Raw genomic sequence first — 27413 nt, 5'->3', positions numbered from 1 at the left:
ACAGATAATAATAACTCATACACTGAAAAGAAACACTCAGGCACTTGTATAAATGGACAGAAAAAAAGCTCATCTGAAAGGAAGGCTTACCTCAGTTTCATCTTTCTTTGTTGAAGTTCCTGATTGTATATGAACCTCATCTGATACCATGCCAATGGAATCTTTTTCACTTTGAACATCAACATCATTTTCCATTTTGATTATATCCATTTTCTGCTGTAAAATTAAAATTAAATTATAAAATTTTGGCAGATATCTCAAAAATCGAGGGAAATAGTTGTACTCTGAATAATGCATATGAGCAATATTGTAGTAACATGACAACATTCATGAATGCCTGTCATTACAGCTAAACATAAAAATAAACTTTGGACAGGTTTTTGGTTAAACCTGTCCAAAGTACTCACCACAACTAAATCTCTTTCTTCAGGATTCCAGAAGGGCGGGAAAAATTAGTTCTCAGACTGATATCACACCCACTGCGATATCGGAATATTATATTAAGAATCAATCAGTTAATAATGCAACAAATACATACATAAACAAAATCCAAGTATTTCTTCTCCATGGCTTTCCAAGTCACTACGTTCCTCTACTTTCTGAAGATATTCAATGTAGTTTCTAGAACACAAACACAATGTCCTCAGTGGCCAGCTCGGAAAGGATGAGACGCATGCGTGACAAAAAGTCATACAAGGATGTAAACCAGGATGGCCAACGAGAAAAAACCAATTCATTACACATGTTATCATGTGACGACTACAGATGTCACTTGTGTAATGCAATAGGTATACATATGAAAGTGAATGAATGCCAGTAAAATTTGGAGGAAAAAATGTAAAACAAAATCAAGAAAAAGAAAGAAAAGTATTTCACTAGTGCCAAAACCGATGAAAAAATGCTATTGCATTACTTAAAACATAAATAATTATATATGAAAAATATAATAACAATTTACAACACGGAAATGTCTCTAGAATATGATCTGCTTGCAGGAGAAAGTGAAAGAATTCAATTTCTTACGTACAAAATACATTAAATTATTTCTTCATATTGGGAAGAGAAATTACGGTTCGCAGTGAAGTTACCCAAAAACGGGGAATCGCAAATAATGATGATAACACTGGACTAAAATATATTCTTCTAGTGAAGAGTCGGTGAATTGAATGTGCGAAAAGTGACGAACAAGAAATACCACTTCGGTCATTTCAGAAGAGCATGTTGCCTCCATCTTCAGGGTTGCAGTAGGGTTTTTGGTAGCCTGTATAAAGATGTTACTAATTTATTTCAGACTTAGAACATTTCAAGTGCATAATTTTTGTTGCAATGTGAATAAGCAGTCACAGTTTCTTATAGATGCCATGGAACTGTGACAGGTCTTTAAAACCTTCAGACCTCAAGAATATAAGAAAATAACAATATTGTTCCTCACTGTTTACTTCTGTATGTTAACTTAACAGCAAAATCATGTTACTTCATGTTTCACTGATCATTCTATCACTAAGATCTTTGCTGAAGTAAGTAATAGGCTTGTTCATTTAACACAGCACTACATAGCCTACTTTGAACTATAAGAAGCAAAATGAGATATCAGGCTGTTATGGAGATAAATAAAGAAGTTTGCTATCTTCTTGAGTGTTGCATCATGTAGTCTGGTAGAAATTCACTGAAGTTTCAAAGGCAGGAAGCACCTCAGAATTTTAAATCAATTTATACTAGACTATATGGTGAAACATCCCTATTAAAGCAATCTCTATAAGTAAACTTCAATAACTCTCACCTCAGTAAGAGTGGGAAGACATAACAGAATCATCAGAAAAGTTGTCCTTTCCTTGATTACAAATTCAATTACTTAAAGTTTTCCATGACCTTATTTTGTCTTGTTAGTGGATCTGTCTTCTGTGCCTGAAAACAAAAAATTCTGATAATATTTCCTGGTTGGCAGCTCATATCCTAAAGTGAAATGCTTTATACAAAAATAAAAACCCCAAAGTAGAGAAAAATGCACCTCCCCCTGCGCCTTTAATCATGTGGTGAATAAAACAATATAGAGAAAAAGCCAGCCAAGAAATTCGGCCTATGCAAATTATATGATTCTAATACCTACAGCATGCATTAGTTTTTGGTGTATGTTATAGACCTCGTCAATCTACCGAGATCTCTATATCTATGGGTTATGTGAAATTGGTTACTAGATGGCAGGAGAATACTTGAACATTTTCTTTGGTTAACTGTGATTTCACAAATATTGTATATCATTGACGAGTGTTGCTCTCCGATGAGAATAGTGATGAAGGAAATGGAATTTTTTTCAGTTTCAAATTAAAAGGTGAAAATAAGGTAGTAATTTGATTTTAAATGCTCTCCTACGTTGACTTTTGGTGTGTCGTGGCTTGATTCTATGATGTTCCTTGTTTTCGTTCAGATTTGCCATAAATTATTAGCTTCAAATAAGATTATTATATGTTATTGGTTATTATTATTATTCAGTGTTCTGTCTTACGACAGGTCCATTGCTCTGCCCAAAAAGAGCTCTCCAGTTTTCCCTATTCTCGGCTTCTCGCTTTAATTCGTGGAACGTCATCTTCTTTCCTTGTTTAAGGCCGTCGGTTAGCTGTATCAGTCTTCTTCCCAGTCCTCGCTTTCCTTCAACCTGGCCTTCAGTGATATCACTCAGTATTCCATTCCTTCTCATAATATGTCCCAGCCAGTTAGCTTTCCTTCGTGTAATCGCCTGCAGAATGTTTCTTTGCTCGTTGACTCTCCTCAATACTTCTTCGTTGGTCACTCGATCCATCCACCTGATCTTCTCTATTCTTCTCCAACACCACATTTCAAAACTCTCCAGGTATTTCTGTTCCTTCTTCCTGAGTGTCCAAGTCTCTGCTCCATACAGCGCGACACTCCATACATAACACTTCACTAGTTTCTTCTTCATCTCCAAGCCCAACTTGCTAGTGAGAAGTATCCTCTTCTTGATGAAAGCTGCCTTGGCCATGGCTATCCTTGCTTTTACTTCCTTGGTGCATAGAGCGTCCGTCGTGATTGTGCTTCCCAAGTACTTGAAATGCTCCACATTCTCCAGCTGTTGGTTTTCAACTACAATGTTCAATGGTTCTGCTCTCGGTGCTATCCTCATTACCTTTGATTTTTCAATGTTGATTTCCATTCCATACTCTCTACCTGTTTCCACTAACTTGTCCATCATGTTCTGTAATTCCTCCTCTTCCTTCGCCAATACTACTAAGTCGTCTGCATACTTTACAGTCTTTATCACTCTTCCTCCAATTTTGAAGTCTCTTGTTCCCTCCAGAGCTTCCTTGGCAAGCCATTCCCCGTACAGGTTAAAAAGAATTGGTGATAAGCAGCATCCCTGTCTTACACCTCTACCTATCTCAACGCTGTTGGTGTCTCCTGAGTCCAGTCTCACTTTGACTTTTTGGTGCATGTACAGGTTTTCGATTAGTCTTCTATCTCTCCAATTGTCTGTAGGATCCTCATTAATTTCTTCCATTTTACTCGATCGAAAGCCTTCTTCCAGTCGATGAGGCAGGCACATACTTCTTCCTTGACATCGAGAACTCTCTCTGAAATTATTCTCATAACTCCGATGGCATCTCTGGTTCCTCTTCCTCTCCTGAATCCAAATTGGTCGTCTCCCATCACTTCCTCTATCTTCTTTTCAGAATACTGACTAAAAGACTAGAAATGAAGAAGATGTTATTGGTTACGTCATAAATTATGTCTGCTAGATCGAACAAGTACATTAAAGCCTATAAACTCACATTAAATTTTGTCAAAAGAAATTTCACGAAATTTTAAACTAACAACAGAACTTGTGTAAATCTAAATATAGGGTATGATGATAAAATAATCGAGGAAATAGAAACAACTAAATTTATTGGCCTGCAAATTGATAACAAATTAGACTGAAAAAAACATTCAATACATTATCCGTAAACTAAGCTCGGCATGTTTTGCTACGAGGACAATTTCAACACTCATGAAAACAGAAACTTTAAAATTAGTTTATTTTGCTTGCTACGATTCCATCGTGGCATACAGAATCATTTTCTGGGGAAATTCAATGAACAGCAAAAAAGTATTTTACTTTGAAAAGAGGATAATTAGAATAATGGCAGGCACTAAAAGGAGAGCCTCTTGTAGGGAATTATTTAAGAAGTTTTAATATTCTTCCACTACCCAGTAATTGTTTAAACCAAATTTAAAAGAGTATCTCCTATCTCACTCCTACTCAGTAGAAGAATTTACATCACTCAAAAAGTCTTAACTGTTATAAATGCATGTAAGCAAAAATGATGATGGTTTCTGATCTTTATTATTTTGCTGTAATACTGTGGTTTCAAAAACTGTAAATAGCTGTTATAACTAAATATTTATATTTGTACTAGAACTGTTCTACATCCTTGGCTTATGCCTTTGTAGGATCTATGGAATGTAAATAAATTCTATTCTGTTCTACTTTGAATTCATACTGCAGTTTCTTGTATATTTGATAAAGATAATTTGTTAAGGTTTGTTTGATACTGATAGATACGTTTCTTACGTATATGCCCTTTTCTTCGTATGGATCATCACTTATGATTATTCTATTCTATTTTAATCCATTCCCTCACCAATTGAACTCTGATTAATCAGAGTCATTTTATAGCAATTATGATATTGCAGTTTTATTGATTTCTCTGTACAACATCCGTTTATGATTTCCAATATAGGTTATTAAAGTGCAGTTGACCTGCTACATACCATGGTGGAAGGTGGAGGTAGGGGGGGCAAAGCAGTAGCCATGTATTTCAATGTTTTCCATGTGGGGTCAACCTCTTAGTCAGCCTCAAATTACTTACTTGGGTTGTATGGTCTCATGTGGAGCAACTTAACCTATCTTATCCCATATATATATATGCACACAGTCTCTCTTGTGTGTGTTTATGTGTGTTATATACATATATTGAGAGAGAGAGACTGATGAACCTGTTTGCATTTGCACTTATTACTTTACTGTTCACCTGGAAGCAAAGTTAACAAAGCTAAAATGTTGAAAACCAGATGTTAAAACTTACAATCCTACAACCGCTAACAGAAAGTCAGTAACAACAGAGAACCCAGGAAATTGTGAAGCGTCTTGTCTGTGCAGTGTATGGATTGCCTGGAATCAAATCAGAAATGGTCATTGGTCTGTTTCATGAATCATCAGGTGCAGGCATTGCTTATGTATTGCCAAGTAAGATGTGGCAGCCTGAATTTTACAGTTTGCATAGAAAGATACATGGAAGTTGTAGTTACCTATTTTAAATTTGAATACTCCTGGAAATAAAAAAAAATAAAATGATAAAAGCTATCTCCAAATATGGCTTGAACCTAATAACTTCAAAATGTGAGCTTTACTTCACGTGGTAACCAGATATTCATTGGGGATTAACAGGAGATTTAAGAGTTTAGAGTAGGGAAGGAATATGACCACTTCTTTATTCAGAAAGATTTTAGTGACACAGAACACTTTGTTTTAGGTCACTGCATTTTGTGTTGTAACCAGGAAGCTACAATTTGAATAGATGTATGACACCAACGCTACAGTGGGGCTTTACCACCCAGGTCCTTCCCCAGCATACTGGCTTTGTTAGGGCATATTCCCAAGCAACAGCTCTAGGTTTGCCCCATTGAGAACCAGGCCTGGTCACTCGTGTTTCCATCATCCTGGTTGGAGCATGAGTGCAAGAATGACCTGTCATTTCTAAACACGTAGTTCAACAAAATGATGGGAGAAATCATCACATAACAGTGGACTTGGATCACTTTGGAACATCAGTGTACAGCAAAGAATATACCATTCGAAACATTACTTTAAGTTTGCTTGTTAAGATAAATAGTGGCTTATCAGTGTGTAGTGTGGCAATATCTCGAAGTTATGGGTGGCAGCAATGATTCCATATTCTGAAATGGCCGCAGATTAACCTTTCAGAATTGCCTGAGCCAATGGGAGTGACACGCAATTTCATCTTACCTAAAATTTAAACACCTAGCCTATGATGTGGTATAAACTTACAGACACAGTTTTTAAAAATGAAATAAGAACCAAATCCTTTAACAATGTTTACAGAATTCCTAGATCAGTTTACAGTTGTGCCAAAAGTCTGACTTTCATACTATGCTAAAGACCAAGGTTTGAATCCTTTTTTCCTTTTCCCATCACATCCAGGCTGACCCTGAAGTTCATTTAGCCTCCGGTGGAATCAATTAGTATCTTATGCTCCTTCCCATGTGGTCAGAGTATAAAACTGTACCTCCATCCCCCATACGTTGTCGTGTGGTGATTAACCTTATATGTGTCGTTCTGGAAGAGGGTTTTAAACCCTGTACATGAGGGCTGCTAGACAGTCTTTAACTCTGGGATTCATGATTTAGCAGTGTAAAAACAAGGTCAGGTTAGTTGATGCAGTCATATGAGTGATTGTATTGATTTAAGCCAAGGAAACAAATAGAAGAGTACGTCATATCTCCTTTCAACTTGGCACAATAGTGAGAATTTGCGGATGACAAACCACAATTCCAATCAAAACCAGGGACATTAAAGTCTGCAAGTAACAACATGTGATAATTAAAAGTATCTAAGGATTTTACCAAAAATCTAAAATAATTATTAAACTTGTCAACCTTTGTGTCGGGTGAGAAATAGTGATTACAAATAAGTAAATTATGCCCATCACACATTGCGATCTCCACCCATACAATTTCTTCACAAAATTCTAGATCGACTCGACGCTTCACTCCCATAACAGAGTCTGAGATAGCGATTAGTGCGCCACCGCCACGTAAAATGGAGCCATAGACTCTGTCCGCACGATGAACTGTATAAGTTTCAGGGAAAAAATTATGGGTAGAAAATGAATCGTTTAAGCAGGTTTCGGTTAGGCAAATAATTATAAATCCAGAAGAGCACACATTATCATAAACTACAGATGATTTAGTCCTGAGGCCACGCACATTTTGATAACAAATATCAAGATCACCGTCACAAGGCATGGCTCTACTGATACCCCTATGAGAGATGGTCGACTAAACAGGGAGAGGCGCCTCCTCCACACAGCATCAGAGGGCGCTGCATCCATAGGCAAAACCCTTGAACTAGCTACAGAAAGGACGGGATCATCCGGGGAATAAATTTGGTTGGAATTGAGCCTTCCAAAAAACGGAGTAATTAAACAGTCGTTGGGCCACACCCCGATATTATTAATTAAAGGAAAGTCTTCCTCATTTACAGAAACACAAAAAGAGGCATAAGACTTAAATTTGGTCTTAAGCCTGGTACAAATCAGTAAAGTTAACATAAGTTGCTCCAGAAGAGATTTTTCAACATCTTTTTCGGAGATGTTCGGAGAAAAACGAGAAACAAAAAGTGATTTAGTTCGGGGTCTTTTGGCAGTGATGGGGAGGGTGGAAACGCTTCTAACCCCAATCAAAGGGACCCTATTTCTACGCAGTGGCTGCGTAACATCGGTGGGGGCTTCTTTCCAGGACAATGCCTTCTTTTTGCCGACGACTGTCACAAATTCATAGTAGGAACAGCAACATCAGCATTCTTCCCGGCGGTGGACTTAACAGGAAAGGTGCTGATGTCAGAAACACTAGCAGACACGGAATGTTGAACAGGCAAACGGGCGGCAGCCACTTCACTGTAGGACTCTGCTGCTGGGGGCAATGACCTAACAGGTGTTCTATCTGATGGCCCCTTTAGGTCCATAATTTGTCTTCTCATATCCAAATTTTCGCTTCTAAGTAGAGTGACCTCCTCAGACAGTTTACCCACCATCTCTACAAGAATTTGTAGCATATCAATGGTGGTCTGCCTGTTAAGACGGACCGTCTCAAGTTGAACACTGAGTGTATCAATACTATTAATATCTGGGCAAGGTAGTACAGGCTGCCTCTCAGGAGAAATGATCTTCTTCGACAGCGACACGGACCGTTGTTTAACAGGCGTGTCGTCTGTCCTTGTAGATTTCCCTGTACTGGTACAATTTGAGCACTTATAAGACGATTTTCCCGAAGCCATGTAAAAAGCCAACTCAGCTTCACCAATTTTAAGACAGGAACAGTGAAAACGAATGTCACAGTCCCCACATCTTAAAGCTATTCTGTTTCCCGTGAAACGACTTCTGGCACAAAGAACACAAGTCCTCATTCTGCTGGCTTTATTGAACATAATCATTATTGCGATGATCCGCTGAAAACTTTTTCCAGCGTCTTTCTTAAAAATTCTGATTAATTTTGTGAAATGGTGTGACACACATCTAGTTCAAATCACGTACTCAATCAGAATGGTGTCCCTGTGACGCAATCCTGCAGATAGAATTGACATGACGTCACAAAAAGTCGCAAACCGTAAAGGAAGAAAATATAAACATTATTAAATTAAAATTATAAACAGCAAATTTGTTTGAATTGCTTGCATCAAGAGAATCGGATTAATAAAAAACTTTTTTTGGTTTTGCAGAATTTTAGCCGGAAGTCTGGCTCGTCTTCATTTCCTGCTTTCGATTATCGATTGGTTACATTTGTGACTCTACAGAAATTCTGCCTTAACCCTCCAGCGCTCGCGTCCACCCTTGGAACGTTCCGACTCGCGTGTGAGCGCCGCGCCGCAACCCATCAATTGAGCAAATACTTAATCAGACTATTACTGACTTTTAATTTATTTATGGAGTTACGATTAAGAGACTAATAAAATGTTAAAACATTGTATAAAAGTCCAATTGAAGCTATGATTTCATCGATTGAAGTTTCTAAGCGGTCTCTTTGCCTGGAATAATTTTCTCTAATTTTTCCCAGTTTTTTATTTGTGAATTTTGTGATATCACCCAGTAAATTATTTGGAAAAAATAGCTGCCAGCACTCGATCTCAGTTTTGCTGTTTTTTGCGTATCCTTTGACCCCAGGAAGGTGAGAGATAAAGTTTTTCATTGGCGCCTTTTTACTTCTTCGAAGGGAAATGTTTCGAAATTTAGTCATTTTATCTATGCCAAGATAGAGATCACTTATTCCTGCATTGGAATTTTCATCTAAACATCCAGACGAGTTTTCGGATTGACTACCGTGATTCTCCTCTCGTGGTTCCTCATCAGAATCCTGACTATCATCGAATTCACAATCTGTAATTTCTTCTGCACTCACTTGTTCTCTTTCACGTTCTTCTTGTTCTAATAACCACTTCAACCAATCATTTGGATCAGATGATCTTGTTTTAGAAGCCATTATTGGTAAACATGAACAATAAAGAAGAAATTAACCCAAACGTAAAACAATTCACTTTGGAACACAAATACTCGCGTGTGAGCGGTCCGCCATGTTTTGTGATTTTGTATTGCAACCTTGTCAGTTGTCACCCGAGAGATTCCTTTTGTCTTCATCTGTGGTAAAATGATGTTCAGAATATGTGAATATCTTTGACCACCAAATTTGATCTGGAAAATTAAAAACATGAGTCTCATTTGTCAACTCCAGAGCAACATATCTTTGTGATAGCCCTGAAAGACTTATAAACCAGAAGCTAGCAGTTATTTTGGTTTTCAGACCAGGAAACCTTACCATTCTTTGTTTGGTGTTAATATCATGACTGAAAGAATTCTGGCTTCTTTGCAAGCCACAATGAGAGAAACCGCCTTGTCCATTCTCTGTGCATCAGAAGGCATGTCTACAGTGAGGTTCATCTGGTTCAGTGAGCATTCAATCTGAAATTAATTAAAACTGTCAGTAGGTTCCAGGATTAGAGAACTCAAGTAAATCTTCACTCTTAAAAACTGTTCCTGTAAAATATGAAAAGTATATAGTTTTATTGTCCACGTGACACAGCTTAGAGTTGGCCACAAATCACTTTCAAATTGCACTAAACCATTAACCTGCTGTCCTGTAATATGGGAATTTAAGTCCCAAATTCCCTTATGATGAATGTTAAATAGTCACATACTAAAAATGTTTAAAATATTTTATGTAATGTACTAATTTTCTGCTTGATTTTGACATTTTACAGAAATTGGATTAAAATATAAAATTTTAAATTTAAATTACTTATATTCTTTTATGTTTAGCTGTAATGACAGGCATGCATGAATGCCGTCACGTTACTACAATATTGCTCATATGCATTATTCAGAGTACAACTCTTTACCTCGATTTCCACAATTCTATAATTTAATTTTAATTTTACAGCACAAAATGGGTAAAATCAAAATGGAAAATGATGTTGATGTTCAAAGTGAAAAACATTCCATTTGCGTGGTATCAGATGAGGTTCATACACAATCAGCAACTTCAATAAAAAAAGATGAAACTGAGGTAAGCCTTCCTTTCAGATGAGCTTTTTTTCCTGTCCTGATATGACCACACCAGACATGGATTGCACCTAAATTCAAGGGGTAAGGAGAAGCTTGTGCAACTCATTGCCAATGAGATTAGGAGCAAGCCAAATACTGGTAAGATTCCTGTTATCACTGGTGTAAGACCTAGGCCTTTTTTAGGTTAAGGCCCAAATGTATCACTAAATTCCTGAAAGATATCCAAGTCAATGTAAATAAGCCAGTTCTAAATTTAGATCACAATCAAAATGAAAATTTCATGTTATATCATCAGAACATTAGAGGCCTTTCAACCAAAAACTTAGAAACCACCCAGAAAGAAAATCTCCTGGTTTTCCATCAGAACATCAGAGGACTTTTCCCAAAAACTTAAGAATTGATAATTTCTCTTAAAGTGCCAAATTACCACATATTCTTTGTCTAACTGAACATCATTTGAAAGCACCAGATATCTTACAGGTAAATTTAGACAATTATACACTAGCGAGTAGTTTTTGCAGGAAAAATTTAGCTAGAGGAGGAGTGAGTATATTTGTTAAAAATAATCTGAAATTTAGCCAGATAGAGCTAATGCAGTTTTGCAAGGAGCAGGACATAGAATGCTGTGCTGTACAATTTGATACAAAATTTTCTAAATTATGTGTTTTAGCAATATACAGAGCACCAACAGGTGACTTTGAAACATTTATTAACAAGTTAAACAGCATTATGGACTACCTTTACAAACCGAAAACGGAATTTGTCATCTGTGGGGATATAAATATTGACTATCTCTCTGGAAGCTGCCGTAAGCAATGTCTAAATTCTCTTTTAGCAACCTTTAATCTTACACCTACAGTTAGCTTTCCCACAAGTATTCAAAATAGCTCCATCTCTGCCATTGTTAATATTTTTGTAGATAGTTACAGGTTAGAACTCATTTCAATTAAACCGGTAGTAAATGGGCTGTCTGATCAAGATGCTCAGTCATTAGTTATAAAAAGCATAAACGTATTTCTAACTTTTGCAATGATAAAAAGGTAACTGGAGTGATAAATGAAGTCACTTTATAAATGAATTTATACGAATCGGTAGTGAAGACTGGAAATTAATACTCAGTGATCGTGATATAGATTCGAAGTTCAGTTCTTTTCTAAACATCTTTTTAATCATATTTGAAAAAAGTTTTGTTACTGAGACAGAAAAAATTGTCTGGAACCAATGTATGGATAACTAAAGGTATCAAAACATCATGCAAATATAAGCAAGCTCTTTACCTAAATAGCGGGACCAGTAATATCAACACAACTAATTACTTTTAAAATCAAAACTAACAAAGTTTTAACCTAAAACTAACATAACCTAAATTTTATACCATAATAGCATGTTTCCTGTTACAGAGCAATGGTTATGTCACTATAAAGTACTCACTCTACCATTTCAGTGGCCCACGTAAAGATGTGTATTTCCCTTTTCATCTCATTAATGCGGATAAAAGTATAACAGCCTTGCAACGAATATACTATATGCCTCTTGTATGAGTATGACCATCAGCTTCCTTCATTCCCTTGCTATCACTCGCATCCTGCATTCCGATTCACTGATTGGTTTATTCCTTTGCCAACCATAGCTTTTGAATTTTGGGTCCAAGACAACTTGTAAATATCTTAAAGAGTATGAAAGAAATATCAGAAATATTCTTGCAGTTAATGACCACGTTTACCCGTTATTGTTTTTGAGGTTTATTTACTTTTTGTAAGCCTATCAAACTTTTTCAATTGAACTAACTCGCATAACCTGACATGAAGTTCGAATTTCACACATATTGACTTACTAGTAACACACACCATTTTAACTTACCTCATGCAATTAGTCACCAAATTGTAAAGATTTGTACAGAATCGTTGGAAGCATCAGGAAGAACAGGACAGGCTTGATGAAAATTAGGAAGTTTTAAGGTTAGGAATCCACAACTGTTAACCTTGCTCATTCACAAATACCACCCTGGTATTCAACAGGAACACCAACTTAAATGCAAATTAAATTAAAACACTGACATTTCGTCATTAAAAAACAATCGTGTCATTCAGAATCGCATAAATGTGTTTTTTAATTACAAGAAAGCATGATGAGGTGTTAAGCAGAACGAAAGAGGAGGGCATGACAGAGATCTATGTACCAATACAACACATTTTGAAGGTGTTGTGATAAAGTTCCTTGCAATTTTAGCTGCTGAATAAGACAGTAATGCAACTACATTCATGAACCCCCGTTTCTCAATGTAGGAGCCTGGATGGAAAGGGCATGATGGATAACTGGGATTCCATTCATGAAAAGAGCAGGAATTTTCTCATCAACAACATCCAGACCAGCTCTGCAGTCCACCCAATCTCCTACTCAGTCCTTGAGTTCCTTTTCACAGTGTATATCACCTGGAGAATGAAGCTGATCACTCACTTCCATCTTGCTGAGACAACCTCAAACCATGATTCTTATGCAAAGAGAAATTTACATTCATATTGACCTTATGCGTGGGAAACTGAAGATGCAATGAAGTTCTTGGCTACGGCAAATCCTAATTTATTTTCGAATATGAATCTTATTCCTACCACACCAAATCTAGAATTTTAAAAAGTTCTAAATTTATATTCTTTACGATTAATATACAACTGCCAGGCTACACAACAGAATGATTCAAAATACCTTTAAACCCCGCGTACTCTGGTACACGCTGTCGTTATTTTCTGCTTATGTATGTTTCTCAAACAGAACAATATCAAACGTCTTATCCAGTTTTGGGCCAAGTTCTGGACTTACGTTTTTCAGCAAGACTGGTTTGTTTCTTTTATCGATGTAGTCTTCCTTAATTAAATCACACTTTGTTACGTCACTAAAACATCTGTCGCTATCAAAAGCAAAAATTATGAACAAGAAGACGCTTAATTTAACTACAACATGCGCCATTTTGCACTGATTTCGTATGGAAAATGCAGAGAGTGTAAATGGTGTAGTCGCATTCAGAAAAGTGATAGTCGGGACGTGCACTGAAACATTCCGGCCGTCTCCACGTACTTGATACCTCTAAAATCTCTGAACGGCATTAAAAGTTTTTGTATCAATCATGCTAACAAGATGTGCCATTTATTATGTACTATGGGACTTGATGTAAAGTAGGACCGTTATAAATGGGTTCAGAAATAGTCTAAATTTAAATGCTAGCACATTCATACAACTCCAAAGAAAAACACTATACAAGTCATGATACACTTACTTAACCAACCTTCTTTTCTGCTTCTCTGATAAAGACTTAGGGGCTTCTATTTCAGACTTTTCTGATTCCTCATCTTCATCTTCACTTGGAATAAGGTCTTGCAAAGAAACAGTACATGCACTTGTAGCAACTTTATTTTAGATTTCTGTCTTCTGGGTTATTGCGCTGTGTAGTCTGGTCGATGTTAACCAACGTTTCAGAGGTCATACTGCCTCCGTCATCAGGGCGATGATGACAGAGGCAGTATGACCTCTGAAACGTTGGTAAACATCGACCAGACTACACAGCGCAACAACCCAGAAGACAGAAATCTTCATACTCATCGCCCTGATGACGGAGGCAGTATGACCTCTGAAACGTTGGTTAACATCGACCAGACTACACAGCGCAACAACCCAGAAGATGGAAATATTCATACTCATCGCCCTGATGACGGAGTCAGTATGACCTCTGAAACGTCGGTAAACATCGACCATACTACACAGCGCAACAACCCAGAAGACAGAAGTCTTCATACTCATCGCCCTGATGATGGAGGCAGTATGACCTCTGAAACGTTGGTTAACATCGACCAGACTACACAGCGCAATAACCCAGAAGACAGAAATCTTCATACTCACAGCTGTGAGAACCTCAAGTCTTACAACTTTATTTTAGTCATAGACCATAATGAAAAGTCATGTCAACACAATCATAATCTGGATGCATCACAATTATTTATTACACATGTACTGATGCTTTCATCCCGGAATGAGTATCTGCCACAATTTTCTCAGCTTACAATCCTCCAGTGCATTTTATTGCACTGAGATGTTGAGTTTGGCTAGGCTTTGATAGTCTACAAAACAGTTCAAATAAACTCATATCTACTGGTATGACAGGCGACTCTTTAACTGTCTCAGTATTCAGACATTTGCATTAAAAATTTCACTGTGGAAGAAACTGTTTCATAGATGGCTCTTCCACAGAATTACAGATGTCTTGGCCTGGCAGACACCATCCTCAAAGCTCTGGAAGGCCATGGTATGGATACTCTTATCATCAGTGAAATGCAGAAACTTACAAATCAACTCTAGACACCATCTTGTAATGACATTGCCATAGCATATTGCAAGTAACCCAGTATAATAGACAGTTCCTCCTCTATCATAAACTTTCATGACCTAACAATTGATCTACACAGAATCAGGTGTCCCATTCAATGGTATCTTCTCACATGATCAGCCATGTAATTTGTGATCACAACTCTATTCTCATGAGCAAGACTTTGCTGCAATAAGTTGCAATGAGAACTTCACATCTTATACAGGTAACACACCAATCCCAAAACTATTCAACTGAATGACTGGCTTATATTACAGTCATTATGGTACGTAAGGTCCACAATGATCAGTCTGAAGATCACTGCCATATCCATTACATCAGTTTTCTGAAATCAAAATTCACCTGTGAAAATCATCAACATTTATCTTATCATCCTAATCAGTGTTATGATCATCCAGCACGCAAATCACCATTTTGTCAACAATTCCATTTTTCGTATTATGTTTTCTGAATATACTACCAATCCATTACTCAAAATCGTGACAGGCAGATAATCAGGTATGGACAGGTCCTTATTGTTCTTTCCTCATTCCAGAGCATAAAGAACACCAAAAAAGCAGTCAATATGGAGAACCCCAAAATGGTGTTGTTGCCACAACCCATGTGTTCAGGTGTTAGTGAGGATTGACATAGGTACGATTGACAGACAGAGCAATCTACAGAGTTGGTGCAGCTGTTATTGGCCCTCAGTGGTATCCTACGTTCCTCAAGTGTTTGCCTTAGAGACGCTACGCTTATACTGTAACTTCCTGCCATCATGTTGTCAAACTGCATCTCACGGCCCTGGTAGACTGAGTGTCCTACCAACAAAGCATAGCATAGCTAGAGTTCTCTCTGCTGTTCCATTCATCATTTTCTATTATGTGACCAATCTCACCTATGAACAAAGGCCCGCACTCACAAGTAGCCTCCAGCAGCTTTCAGACAAAGGTGGTCATGATAAGATGGATGGAGTAACACACCAGTATTTTGTCATCGTGGCTGGACAGATTCTGCACAAATGATAAAATGCAGTGTTGAACGGTTTGTTTGAATGCTATATCACTGAGCCAGTCCCTGGGGCACAATATTCTGCAGCTCTTTGATCTATGATCTACAGTCAAGGGAATTATGTACTTAATTTAAGCTGCAAATATGTTAGTCTTCCACTTCTTACCTCTCCCGCAGTTTAAAGTCCGTAACATCTGCAAATGGTACGGTTTGTTCGGTGGACATGAGCTATGTCCTATGATGTGCAGCAGCTTTTCTGCTGGAACCGAGAGTGAGAGGTGAGTGGAGCTTAGTATCTTGAATGCTGAGATTGAGTCAAAATCATATGTTGACTTCCGTTTCAATAACAATTTAACATTTATAATCGGGGCTATGTTCATACAGTTTTATGAAGTAAGAAGCTGAAGCTACTGGTGTATTTCCGTACTCTGAAGCGGAGCTGGGCATGAGCCAGTGGGAAGGAAGAGACTTGTGAAAAATTCTGAACTGGATATGACTGATCTCATACTCAGGCCATTTGGCAGTCATGCATGTTCAGTGGCCTTTGCCCTGATCATTGCTTCTCTGTAAATTGGCCGATCTCAATGTGAGAAATGCTCTTAAAGATAAGGATGTATGCAGAGCTTAATAAGCATAACAGCAAGTAAACCACTGGGAGTGGAGATATGGCTTGACATATTCTTCACCACCTTGACACCAGACGGTGTGAGTGACCATTACATACAAGACTGGGTGGGCTACAGTATTGGTCTGGCCAAAGTGGGAAAGAGGAGGATCTATAACTTTGCTGCCAAAAATTATACAGTGGTTGTCCATTCACTGTAGAGAGTAAACACTTTCAGGACAAACATAGATTTTAGTTGGCATATAGTGCCCTGAGTATGGTATTTCAGTGCCTTTCTGAGAATAGATTAAATTGAAAATAGTTTCAAGAGAACTGCTGATGAGCAGCACTTCCTTTTAACTCTTAAGGAGTTCCTGCCATAAAAAGGAAACAATCTTTTACAGTAAATGTCATAACTTAAAAAATCTAAGCTCATACCTGAATTACTTAGGTTTCAATGGAAATATGTGACTTCCAACTTGCTGTACAATGTAGTAGCATACGTTTCTAATCCTGGAATGTAACTGGCAGCCTGTAGCTAGGCATTTAAATCCTACATTCTAGTACAGCATGTGTTAATGCCTGAAGTATATAGTTATATCTATAAAATTTTTAGGACTGTCCAAGCTTACAAAAACAGCAGCTTCTTAAAAAGTCTTGCAAACATAACCTCTCTTTCACTTATATCCCCACATTTTAAATGCATTCTTTCGAAATAAAACTTTGTCACTTACAGAATCATCATTCATAAATCTGGGCTCTTGTTACCACCATGGTTGCACTGTATTAACATCCACCTTTGAAGCAATTGTACATTTTGTGTGATGCATACCCAATCATGTTTTCCCACACTCTAGTCACAGATAGTAAAACTAACAAAAGGTTCAGGTACTGTTTCATCAGCACTAGCCATTACCCATGCTGAAGCTATCATTTATATTTTATACCAATTCAATTAGTCAACCCAATAATCAAGTGGTCAATTGAATAAGTCAGAAATTCAGCATGAATATCTAGTACACCATTTCAGTATTAATTATGTTTGTAAAGCACTTCATAAAGTTATGTACCATATACTAGGCTCTAAATTAATACCAACTACAAATAAATCCCAGAAGAGTTTCGTTTCAAGTGACAGCCGCTCAAAAGAGCACAATAGTTTGTAAACCGAATGTTTCTATCCTCAGGAAGAAAGAGACAGTATTGATAATTTTTACTCACTGCTTCTGTCTCTGCTGTTCAAATCAGCAGGGACATTCAGCCTCTTAGAGCTTCCAAATGTGCTTGACTGGATGGAGTTCCACCAGTAATAATTAAGGTTTGTTCCGACACTTTAACGTCCTTTTTAACTTTTATATCTAATCTCAGTTGAACTAATGTGTCATTTGTCTTTGCGGAAACAAACTGCGCTTGTTCCAGTGTTCAAAAATTGTTACTAATTACAGACCTATTCCTATCCTTACCAATGTTTCTAAAATATTTCAATTTAACATTCATAATAATTTGTACAATTTCTACTTGTCTGTGAAAATCTATTCTACATGTACGAACTTGTTTGCGTCTTCCACTTTGGCGAAGACGAGGACCTATAGATTGACAACTTGAGACTGTTTACTCTAGATTTTCTGGTTATTAAAGATAGCAAATCTTCATTGCCATATTAACAAAATAATATCTTCATATATAATCACCTAAGTTATGAGCATATTATAATATACAGAAACAACAAAAATGTGGTAAGATTTAAATGTTTCAAAATGACAATAACAAATTAAAATCACATCCATGCATACAGTAAGAGAAACTTACATCTGTTCAGAATTATTTTCTTTTCTTTTCTCCTGTCTAGAGACATAAAGATCAAAATACAAGTATCTATAATTTTATTTGTCAATGTCAGTCTCCCAGGCTGAAATGCCACACGTGTTCCTCTGAAACATTGGTAGCCATCTACAAGACCACAACTTATAAATATCTGGAAGATCACTTTTGACATCTCGGCCGCCATCACAACTTAAGATCTCAGTTTTACCCATTTCCTTCCATGGGTGTGAAATCTGATATTTGAGAACAAGGTTCTGTAGAAAATCACTGGATCTAAGAGAGGGACAGCAACAGGATTCCGGAGAAAACTGAATTGTGAAAATTTTCATAATTTCCATCCCCCATCATTTGTTATTAGGATGATTAAATCAATGAGGATACGATGGCTGGGGTACGTAGAATGAATGGAAGACAAGAGAAGTGCATGATGTCAGGTGTGGGAATGTTACTGAACACAGACTCGTACCTCTGCCCTTCACACAAATCAAAGCACAAATCTTGTATCTCCACCTTACGCAAGTAACATCTAAAGCACATAGACAGCATTTGACGCAAGCAAAGATATTTCCAGTACAAACGTGTGATTGAAACTGATTCTTACATGTTGATAGTTGTAAAACATAACTGTAATTACATCCACCGAGAATATTTAATCTTGTTTAGAACTTGTAATGAGAATTGATGTGATGTCACAATAATGTGTCTTTGTTAGAAAACAAAAGTCAGTATTTTTTATAAATATAAATGTATGTTGTATTCTATTAATAAGTTTTGAAATTCCTTTGGTAAATGTAACAAAATTCATGGAGCAAACTTATTCTTGAGTAACTAGTACTAAGGTCAGACAAATACACAGCTCTGTAATATAATAAGTTAGGGAGTTGTTAGCCCCCTTCTTCATCCCTTCGTTAGAAGACTACCCCTTATTGGCTGTTGTCCGTGTTCTTAGAATGTGAAACACCATGGTGACAATGGGAACGCTCAACATGGTTTTGGAAAATGAGAACAGTACTTAACTAATGTTTAGTTACGTAGTAATAACTTTCTGCAGATGAAGATCGCTCGCCTCCATAATGACATTGAGTCAAGGTGATACTGATGTGTTGATGAAGTGTTCTCCAACACAAACTGTGTTCTGAGAGGAAATTGCAGTGATCACTAGGACACATGCTACATGTCAACAAGTTACAATGTACAAGTACAATGAGACAGTACATCAGTTATTCATATACTTCAAGAAAGCATATAATTTAGTTAGAAGGGAAGCACTGTACAAAATTCTCATTGAGTTTGCTATACCCATGAAAAAAGCAATGCTTATCAAAATGTGTTTAAAAGAAATCTATAGGAATGCCCAGTGAGGTAAACATTTGTCTGACGCGTCTCCTATTCAAAATAGCCTAAAACAAGGAGATGCTTTACGGCCATTGCTTCAGAACATGCCATTAGGAAGGTCCAAGAAAACCAAGTGAGACTAGAACTGAATGGGACACATCACCAAAATTTGACTCATCACCAAATATAATCAGATTAAGTCAAGGATGATAACATGGGCAGGGGGTTTATCCCACATGGGAGAAAAGAGGAATGCATACAGGTTTTGGCAGGAAAACCAAAAGGAGAGAGACCACTAGGAAGACCAAGTGGGAGGATATGGATCTTGGGCAAATAGGATGGGATGGTATGGACCAGATTCATCTAGCTCAGGATAGGGACCGATGGCAGGCTCTTGTGAACACAGTAATGTAACTTGGAAACTCTAAGCGGCTGAGGACTTGGCTCTATGGAGCAATTATTCTCCCACGCATAGTTTTCAAACACTCTCAATTTACATTTTTTTAAATGTAAGAGACCAGGTTTCACACCCATATAAAATAACAGGTAAAATATTGTTTTGTACACATTAATCTTGTTTTTAAACAGTAGATGGGAATACAAAAGATTCTGACCTGTTTGGTGGCAATCATTCCCTAAATTTAGTCTTCTCTTAATGAGGCATTAGAGTAGCATGACAAGAAATACAAGCAATCTCTTAGGACCTGGAAGCTACACATCACGAGTTTCAGATGCTGCTGGTGGCAGTGGAAGCCCAAATGAGACATGGATATGGCAGTAATGTAGGGACCAATGCAAACAAAGTGAAATCACCAGAGGCAGCAGTGTTACAAGCACATCACCCTATTCTTTGAAGGCCTCCCCCCACCTTAACTCCGGTATCCAGCTGGAAGCATCCGCTGGCAATGTGCACTCCCAACACATCTGCCCCTAGCAAAACTACAGCAATTCTGGCCAGTGGCTGAAAACATAACTGGTCAATCCTGGTGGAAAGAACTAGGGACCACTCACTAACTTCCATAAGTATTCTCAGTTCTTTAAAAACAAGTTACAATTGTGAACCAGTAAGTGAAAGTGAACAGTGATGTGATCTTTCTTGCAGTGTACTATGTGCATATTCAAGCAGTCAGAACGGAAGTTACAACTAGCTTAAAGTCAAGACTTTCTGTAATAATAACTGTGACCTGTAAACTGGCAGAACATTAAATAGTTCACATTTTTAAAACCCAGTGTTAACGGTAAGGAAAGCCTGCATTAACAATCACAATGTGTAATTATGGGTTTTGTAGATTCTCAGAACAAAAAGCGATAACTTCCCTACATGGCATTAACCAGCCGATCATTGCTATGGACATGCTTTAGACGATAACATTTGAAAGTACAAATGTGCATGTCTATTCTTCTGAATATGCAGACTTGTAACATACTGGGCTCGGGCAGGAATAAATAATGTGTTACGTTAACCACGTCTGAAGTAATGGTACTTTATTGTGCGGTATTGCCCGAGTGCCAGGCAGTGTGTCGGCATAAAGTCTTTTTGAGCCCTGGCGTATGATCTGTTAAGCTGATACAGTATTTGACTTCATCTCGGAAACATATTATGAGTTCCCATTTCATTACGTCTGTCACATTTTCTTTTACTCTGTATGTGTCTTAACTAAATTGAAGTTAATTAGTTTTGTGTGTTTTGTGGTAATAATCTGTACTTATACATCAAGCACTTAAAATTACAGTACAAAATAACATGAATATCGTTATCGGAGAGCATCTTCTTTATCATTATGGCATTTGTAAAGGGCGGTACTTCCCCAGAAACATGGCAGAATTACCCGGTATATCGGGGCAACTCAGCCAAATGTACTTTGCAAATTTTTTTAAATCACACGTAGATCAGAAATAAATACAAAATTCACGTGTGTTGCCTTTGTAATGAAGTTTTTGTAAACGATGTTCATGAAGCAACAACATTTCATTTTCCCTTAAGGTGGCGCGATTCCCCCCACTTCCCCTAATACAATGAAGGCGCTTTCATAACTCGAAACATGTCGCCTCAAATGGATTTCATACAAGACGCAAAGTCAAACTCCTGTGTGTTCATGGATAATAATATTTTTGATACAATTAAACGTCTGTAATATAATTTAGTGTTAATAAGACTTCTCGAGCAGAAAATAAAAAGGAGAATTAAAATTTTCTTCTTTGCCGCAAAAGACATTTCTCTTTATTTGTCTTCTTGGCTATTACATCAAATCCCACTTTTCTTCATTATTTCCTTGAAGAACTTAATTAAAATTGACGTTGTAATCGAAGGCTTGCTGCCGCTGGGTTTTCTTTTTCTTTTGAGCTTCTAAACTGAAATGTGTTGACGTAAGAATGTCCATGCCTGATGGGCTGACTCTCTCTTTGGGTAGAATGGAAAACTGCTTGAAAGTGAAGGCACAGGCTTCCACCGAAATTTCGTAGCTTGTATTTTGTTTCCAGACAACATTAAGAAAAATTCCCTGAATGGGACTTCAGTGAACGATTCACACGTGATCTTTCTTTTACTCATATACACATGGAAGACCGGCCAACATGCTATTATAACATAATACATTTTATTACATCGAAATGGAGGGACAGGTTATGAATATTTTAAAACGTTGTCGTTCTGCGCTAGCTGTGTTTGGCATACTTCATTAAGCCATTACCTTGGGTCAGAATAACACTTCAATCACACATTATGGGAATGTGAGACGGATGGGCGTTGTTAGATGTGAAACTGGCCTAACACTTTGATGAATGGTGATGCTGATGTGCTGAACGCCAGAAACGTCCTGCCCAAGACAGTACCCCTGATCAAAGAAACTTACCCTAAGAGCTCTTACTAATGCAGTTACAGTTGACGTCTGATTAGCATTACCTAGCCATCTGCCCTCTGCTTTAACAATTCAATTTGACCGCAACATCGACCTGCCTGTTTTCATGCAACCCCCCCTCCCGCTCATTTTTCCCACACTGCATTAAATGCCCTGGGTAAGCAGTTAGAACCTGTGAAACGTCGGCCAGCTTCTACGACACTACACCATGCAACACCCGCAAGATCACGGATATGTCGACCGGAAATGATTCACATCCTAGTGCTTTTAGAAAGTAACAGTTTGTGATTATACAGTTCTGAACAAACAAACCAAGACAAACCTTTTATTTTCCTCTTCACTGTAAATTTCGACACCGTCATAACAACCACCAATGAAAAATAGCGTGTCGTCGATCACTTCTGCGTTGAAGTTTGTGCCTGGGACATTCATGTCAGGGATCTCGGTCCACGTGTCTTCTGCAGGGTCATACTTTTCGGTACTGAGCTGGTATGATGTCCTGCTGTATCCTCCTGCACACACACACATTCCGGACATAAAAAATGATGCCAAACAAAACTTATTCTAACCCCATTCAGCAGGGGCCCTCTTGATATTTATTACTCTGTCACCTGGCCACGAAATGTCTGGCCTTTATGGAGCCTTAAGATTACATACATCTTTATTACATTCCATGGATCCAGTCAGATGACAATAGGATGTAGAATAAGTCATAATATTATAATACATGTTATACAAATACAAGTCATACTATTATATAAATGTCACTAATACAAAGTGTTCACATAAAGTAGAGATAAGTTACAAATAAACCCACCCATTATATACAATAGATAAATTATGACTTACTTGTAAACATTAGAAATTCATCGACAGAGTAAAAGGATTGTGTAATTAAGTATCTTTTCAATGCTGGTTTAAATTGTGCCTTTTTATTTACAAGACTTGTGAGATTTGATGGTAGACTGTTGAAAATTTTGATCCCTGAATAATATGCACTCTTCTGAAAGCATGAGAGGTTGGCAATTGGTCTATGAAGCTGATTTTTATTCCTTGTGTTGACACGGTATATAGCAGAATTAGTTTGAAAATGTTATTGGTTATTTACAATAAAGTTCATTAACTTATTCACAAAAGTCGGTAGTTGAACCCTTCCCACATACTGTAGTTCCTCAAAAACATTTTAATATTATCCTTCCTTTTACACCTATGTTACACAAGTGGTATCTTACCTTCAAGATTACACAATTAGAACTTTCTAGATGTGTGTATTTCTCGTAACTTCAATGCTTCACACTCCGTCTGTCTTACCCAATGGGCTTGATGCTCTTAAAATTTGTAATTCCGTAAACGTAAGGAATGGATGAAATACAGAAAAGAAAATTCATTCCCTTTTGCAATGTTAGTATTAGTACCAGGAACGAAGTTAAGGATCAAATAGCTGCAATATTATTTTCGTACTTGTAGCTCGATTAGTGAACAAGGGAATTTATGAAGCATTTACTTCACTTGTCTGCTGAAGTTTATTCACGGTACAGTAGAAACAGGATTGTAGTTTACCAAAGTTTTAGAGGAACATACAATTCAGTTTACTGTCCATTTCTCATTTTGTAATTTGGATTTCTGTCTTCCTTCCTCTGCAATAACAAATGAACTGGTTTCTTTTTTACAATCATGGACTCTGCTTGACACATCTGATGACTTCTTTGTAATGTCCTGACTATTATTCGATGAAGTTGTTTTATTACCTTACCCTTTAACACGAGGCTGGCGGGCCTCCAGCCCCGTGCTAATCACATCCAATTTCTCAGCAGTTGGGTTTAGAATGGTTCCTGGTACTGTATTAAATTGAAAAATAGGTAAAAAATTAGCTCTCTGTGACATATAAAAATATTTACATTCAGTCGGTAAAACCAAGTCTTAATACCCCCCCCCCCCCCACAAACCGATAATTAAAACTGCCGCCAAGAAAACAAAACTTTACATTAATATGTAGAAGCAAAATATACAGTTGATCCCTTGCCTTGAATATGTGTAAACATGGAAGTAAGGCACATGAACACTAAATGGAGACAAGTCAACAGCTTCACACTCTGGCCACTTCAATCCTTGGGGAAAGAGTTCCCAGTTCCCACTACATAAAAGACTACGGTGGTCAGTCCGGATGTAGTGGCAAGGAGAAAATCTGAAGCTGTCTTGCCAATTGCCATTCATTAGCATGTGCTCTTCCATAGTTTGTACCAGTAAAGTCTCGCTCTACAACATATTCACAGAAGAAATAAATAGATTTCTAGGAGAGGGATATTACACAAGTGTGCCAAATGTAATATAACAAAGAACAAAGTATGAATATAAAGTAATGGTACAGCTAATGCACCAACACTAGTGAAGCCAAATTCAACAAAGAGCCATTTTTTTTGTGTTCTTTATGATGGATAAATAATTGTTGCCTTAGAGTTTTTTCATGTTCTTTCCTACAAGAAAGAAAAATAACATTTGGTATTAATGATACCAGAATACAGTCTGACTTATTTCACTCAGAGATTGAACACAAATTTCAATATCTTATGGCAAGTCCTGACTAACAAACTACATTGTTTTATTCAGCTGTTCACGAAACTCTGTGACATTATGAAACCTCAGGCAATGTTCATTACCACATTCACAAAAGCCCAGAATTGACACATATCTTAAGTCAGGTATTTCATCACTCATGCATTCTCAAAGAAGAGAAATTCTCAACTTTTCCACGTTATAACAATTTTTGAACACAAGGAAAGCTGACCTACAGCCTAAACTGATGCCCATAAATTTTTCTACATTATTCTGCTAGAATTGCAGAACAGCTTTTGGAGAAAAATGTACCAGTCAGTGTACATAAAAATGAATAAGGAAAGTTTAATGAATTGTTCTCAGGCTACCAGCCTTGTAAGTTGCTTTAAAGGAGAAAAAACCTTACACTGTTGGTAGCCCAAGAAGAATTCATTATACTTAGTCCTCGTGAAAGCTTCAGATCCTATGCGGAAGGTATTGTCTCAATATGTAACTAACCAGTAAGGCACAGGCTGATCCACTACAAGTTCATAAGAAAGGTTCATTCATTATACCAATACAGTGAAACCTCTATCCATCGTTCCCGGAACTATCGTTTTCCCGGATGCATCGTCCGTTTTGTTCGGTCCCGGATACATCCCATATAAAATAATGTTACATTTTCCCGCTTCTATCGTTCCTCGAACTATCGTTTTATCGCATCGATCGTTCAAAAATCTTAGTCCCGGCCCACAATTTTCCCGCAATGATCGTTTCTGAGAAATTAAAATGCTGGGTTTTGAGATAAATTAATACCGAAAGACGCAGAATGTTTTTGGAATACACAGTAGCGGTAACCTGTTATGTCGCCCAACCAGCACAGATCCTTTTGGAATGAGCGGTCAGCGGTGCAGGGGTGATAGTTGGAGTGAATGGCGGTGCTCATTGTCAGAAATTTTACGATTTTAATTAGGGTGCACTCATATTTCGTTCCAGCGATGCCAAATGGCATGTGCACTGTGAATTTCTTCACAAATGCTTTTATTACAAGTACAAAGGAAAGGCGAAAGTGCTGCTGTGGATGTGGAAATAACGGAGCTGTGGCTCGAGAGACTGCCAACACTGCTGGAGGGATATGAGCCGCGGGACATTTATAATGCGGATGAGACCGGACTTTTCTACAACGCCCTCCCGGATAGGACTCTGGAATTGAAAGGTGAATCTTGCCACGGGGGAATACGTGCAAAACACCGAATTACTGTTCTTCTGTGTGTTAACAGTGACGGTAGTGACAAACGGGTTCCGATTGTAGTTGGAAAATCACGAAAACCGCGTTGTTTCAAAAACATGAAAAAACTTCCGGTGAAATATCACGCCAACAAAAAGGCTTGGATGACAACAGACATCTTTACGGCGTTTTTAAGTTCTCTAGATGCCTCCATGGGCGCACAAGGCAGAAAGATTTTGCTGTTTGTTGATAATTGTGCCGCTCATCCGAAGGACACGACATTTCTACGAAATGTGAAAGTCGTGCAGTATCCAGCAAATTGCACGAGCGTCTTGCAACCGCTTGATTTGGGCATCATAAAATCTTTCAAGCAGTTGTATAGAAAGCGCCTTGTGCAAACAGCTGTATGTGCAATGGATGCTGGGAAGGATGTCAACATGAAAATTGACGTGCTACAAGCAATTCATTTCACAGTGGCAGCTTGGCGGCATGTCTCCCAACCAACTGTTCTGAATTGTTTTCACAAAGGTGGCTACGGGTGTGAACTTCGCGCAGAAGCAGACTCTAACGTCAGTGTGGATGAGCATGATGGCTTTCACGAAGACTGGAATAGATTTGGCGCCGTGAAAGACGTGGTTAAATTTGGTGACTACGCGGCAGTAGACAGCGAGCTTGCTACATGCGGAGTCGACACGATTGATGAGTTGTGTGACGATCGCGAAAGGGGTGGGAGCGGTGAGGAAGACGACGAATGCGAGCCCGAAGCTGTGCCGAGTTTTGCCGAAGCACACGCTGCATTGGCAAAAGTGAAGTCGTTCTTTTATGCCCATAATATTAGCGAACGTGACGAGGAAAACATTTTGAACGTGGAAAGGGCTCTGTTTGGCCCAAAACGTAAAGTTTCGACAAACCAGTTGTACATTAAAGACTTTTTTGGTAAAAAGAAGTAACTTTGAAAGAGAAACATTGTTTTTTTTAAAATTTTTAATGCTTTCCCGCATCTATCGTTTTTATTTCCCACCCCCGCCGAAAACGATGCATCGAGGTTTCACTGTATTATGTCAGACATTGACCATTGCCTGATATGTATGTGGTATACACATTTCAGGAGTTGGCTTTACTCTTGTCTTCAGATGATGGCTGTCTTTATACAGACAGATTATGTTTTGTTGTTAGTTAAATTCTCATTTTATATTCATTCGCAAAATGTGCAGTGACAGCACAACAAATGCATATACAATTAATCTGAAATACCAAAATGAATAAGAAACTTCTCTGATCACTGTCCTCCAGGAAAGTGGTATCTGCCTTTCCTAAC

General features: G+C 37.8%; 1 protein-coding gene and 1 long non-coding RNA gene across 13 annotated transcripts in view; both read right to left on the bottom strand.

Annotated features, from left to right (window-relative positions):
* The window catches only part of LOC147874334 (uncharacterized), a 33461-nt gene extending 16257 nt beyond the window's left edge, over positions 1-17204 (bottom strand). For 2 of the 12 annotated variants that reach the window (XM_087345451.1, XM_087345452.1), the window contains exon 1: positions 91-216. Coding sequence is in view for 10 of the 12 variants with exons in the window: in XM_087345445.1 (XP_087201571.1) it covers positions 91-216; positions 539-568 (156 nt within the window). In the remaining 2 variants the exon portion in view is untranslated. Of the gene's footprint in view, positions 1-90; positions 217-538; positions 949-1780; positions 1906-5081; positions 9480-9603; positions 9747-12209; positions 12782-13052; positions 13778-17052 lie in introns of those variants that run through there. The other 10 variants (XM_087345445.1, XM_087345447.1, XM_087345446.1 and 7 more) reach the window with 10 other exon arrangements.
* Positions 17205-20766: 3562 nt separating this feature from the next.
* LOC147874333 (uncharacterized) lies at positions 20767-24273 on the bottom strand. Its single transcript, XR_015534303.1, has 2 exons — positions 23568-24273; positions 20767-22847 (listed from the first exon to the last, which is right to left on the bottom strand). It is a non-coding gene; the product is annotated as an uncharacterized LOC147874333 (long non-coding RNA).
* Positions 24274-27413: the final 3140 nt, after the last annotated feature.

Source organism: Zootermopsis nevadensis, unplaced genomic scaffold, assembly GCF_977971745.1.
Source record: "Zootermopsis nevadensis isolate Lab colony 2312 unplaced genomic scaffold, Znev_1.0 Znev_ptg000009l, whole genome shotgun sequence".
In the NCBI taxonomy this organism is placed as follows: domain Eukaryota; kingdom Metazoa; phylum Arthropoda; class Insecta; order Blattodea; family Termopsidae; genus Zootermopsis; species Zootermopsis nevadensis.
The sequence above is the reverse complement of the archived record's forward strand: the minus strand, read 5'-3'. Positions and strand labels throughout refer to the sequence as shown.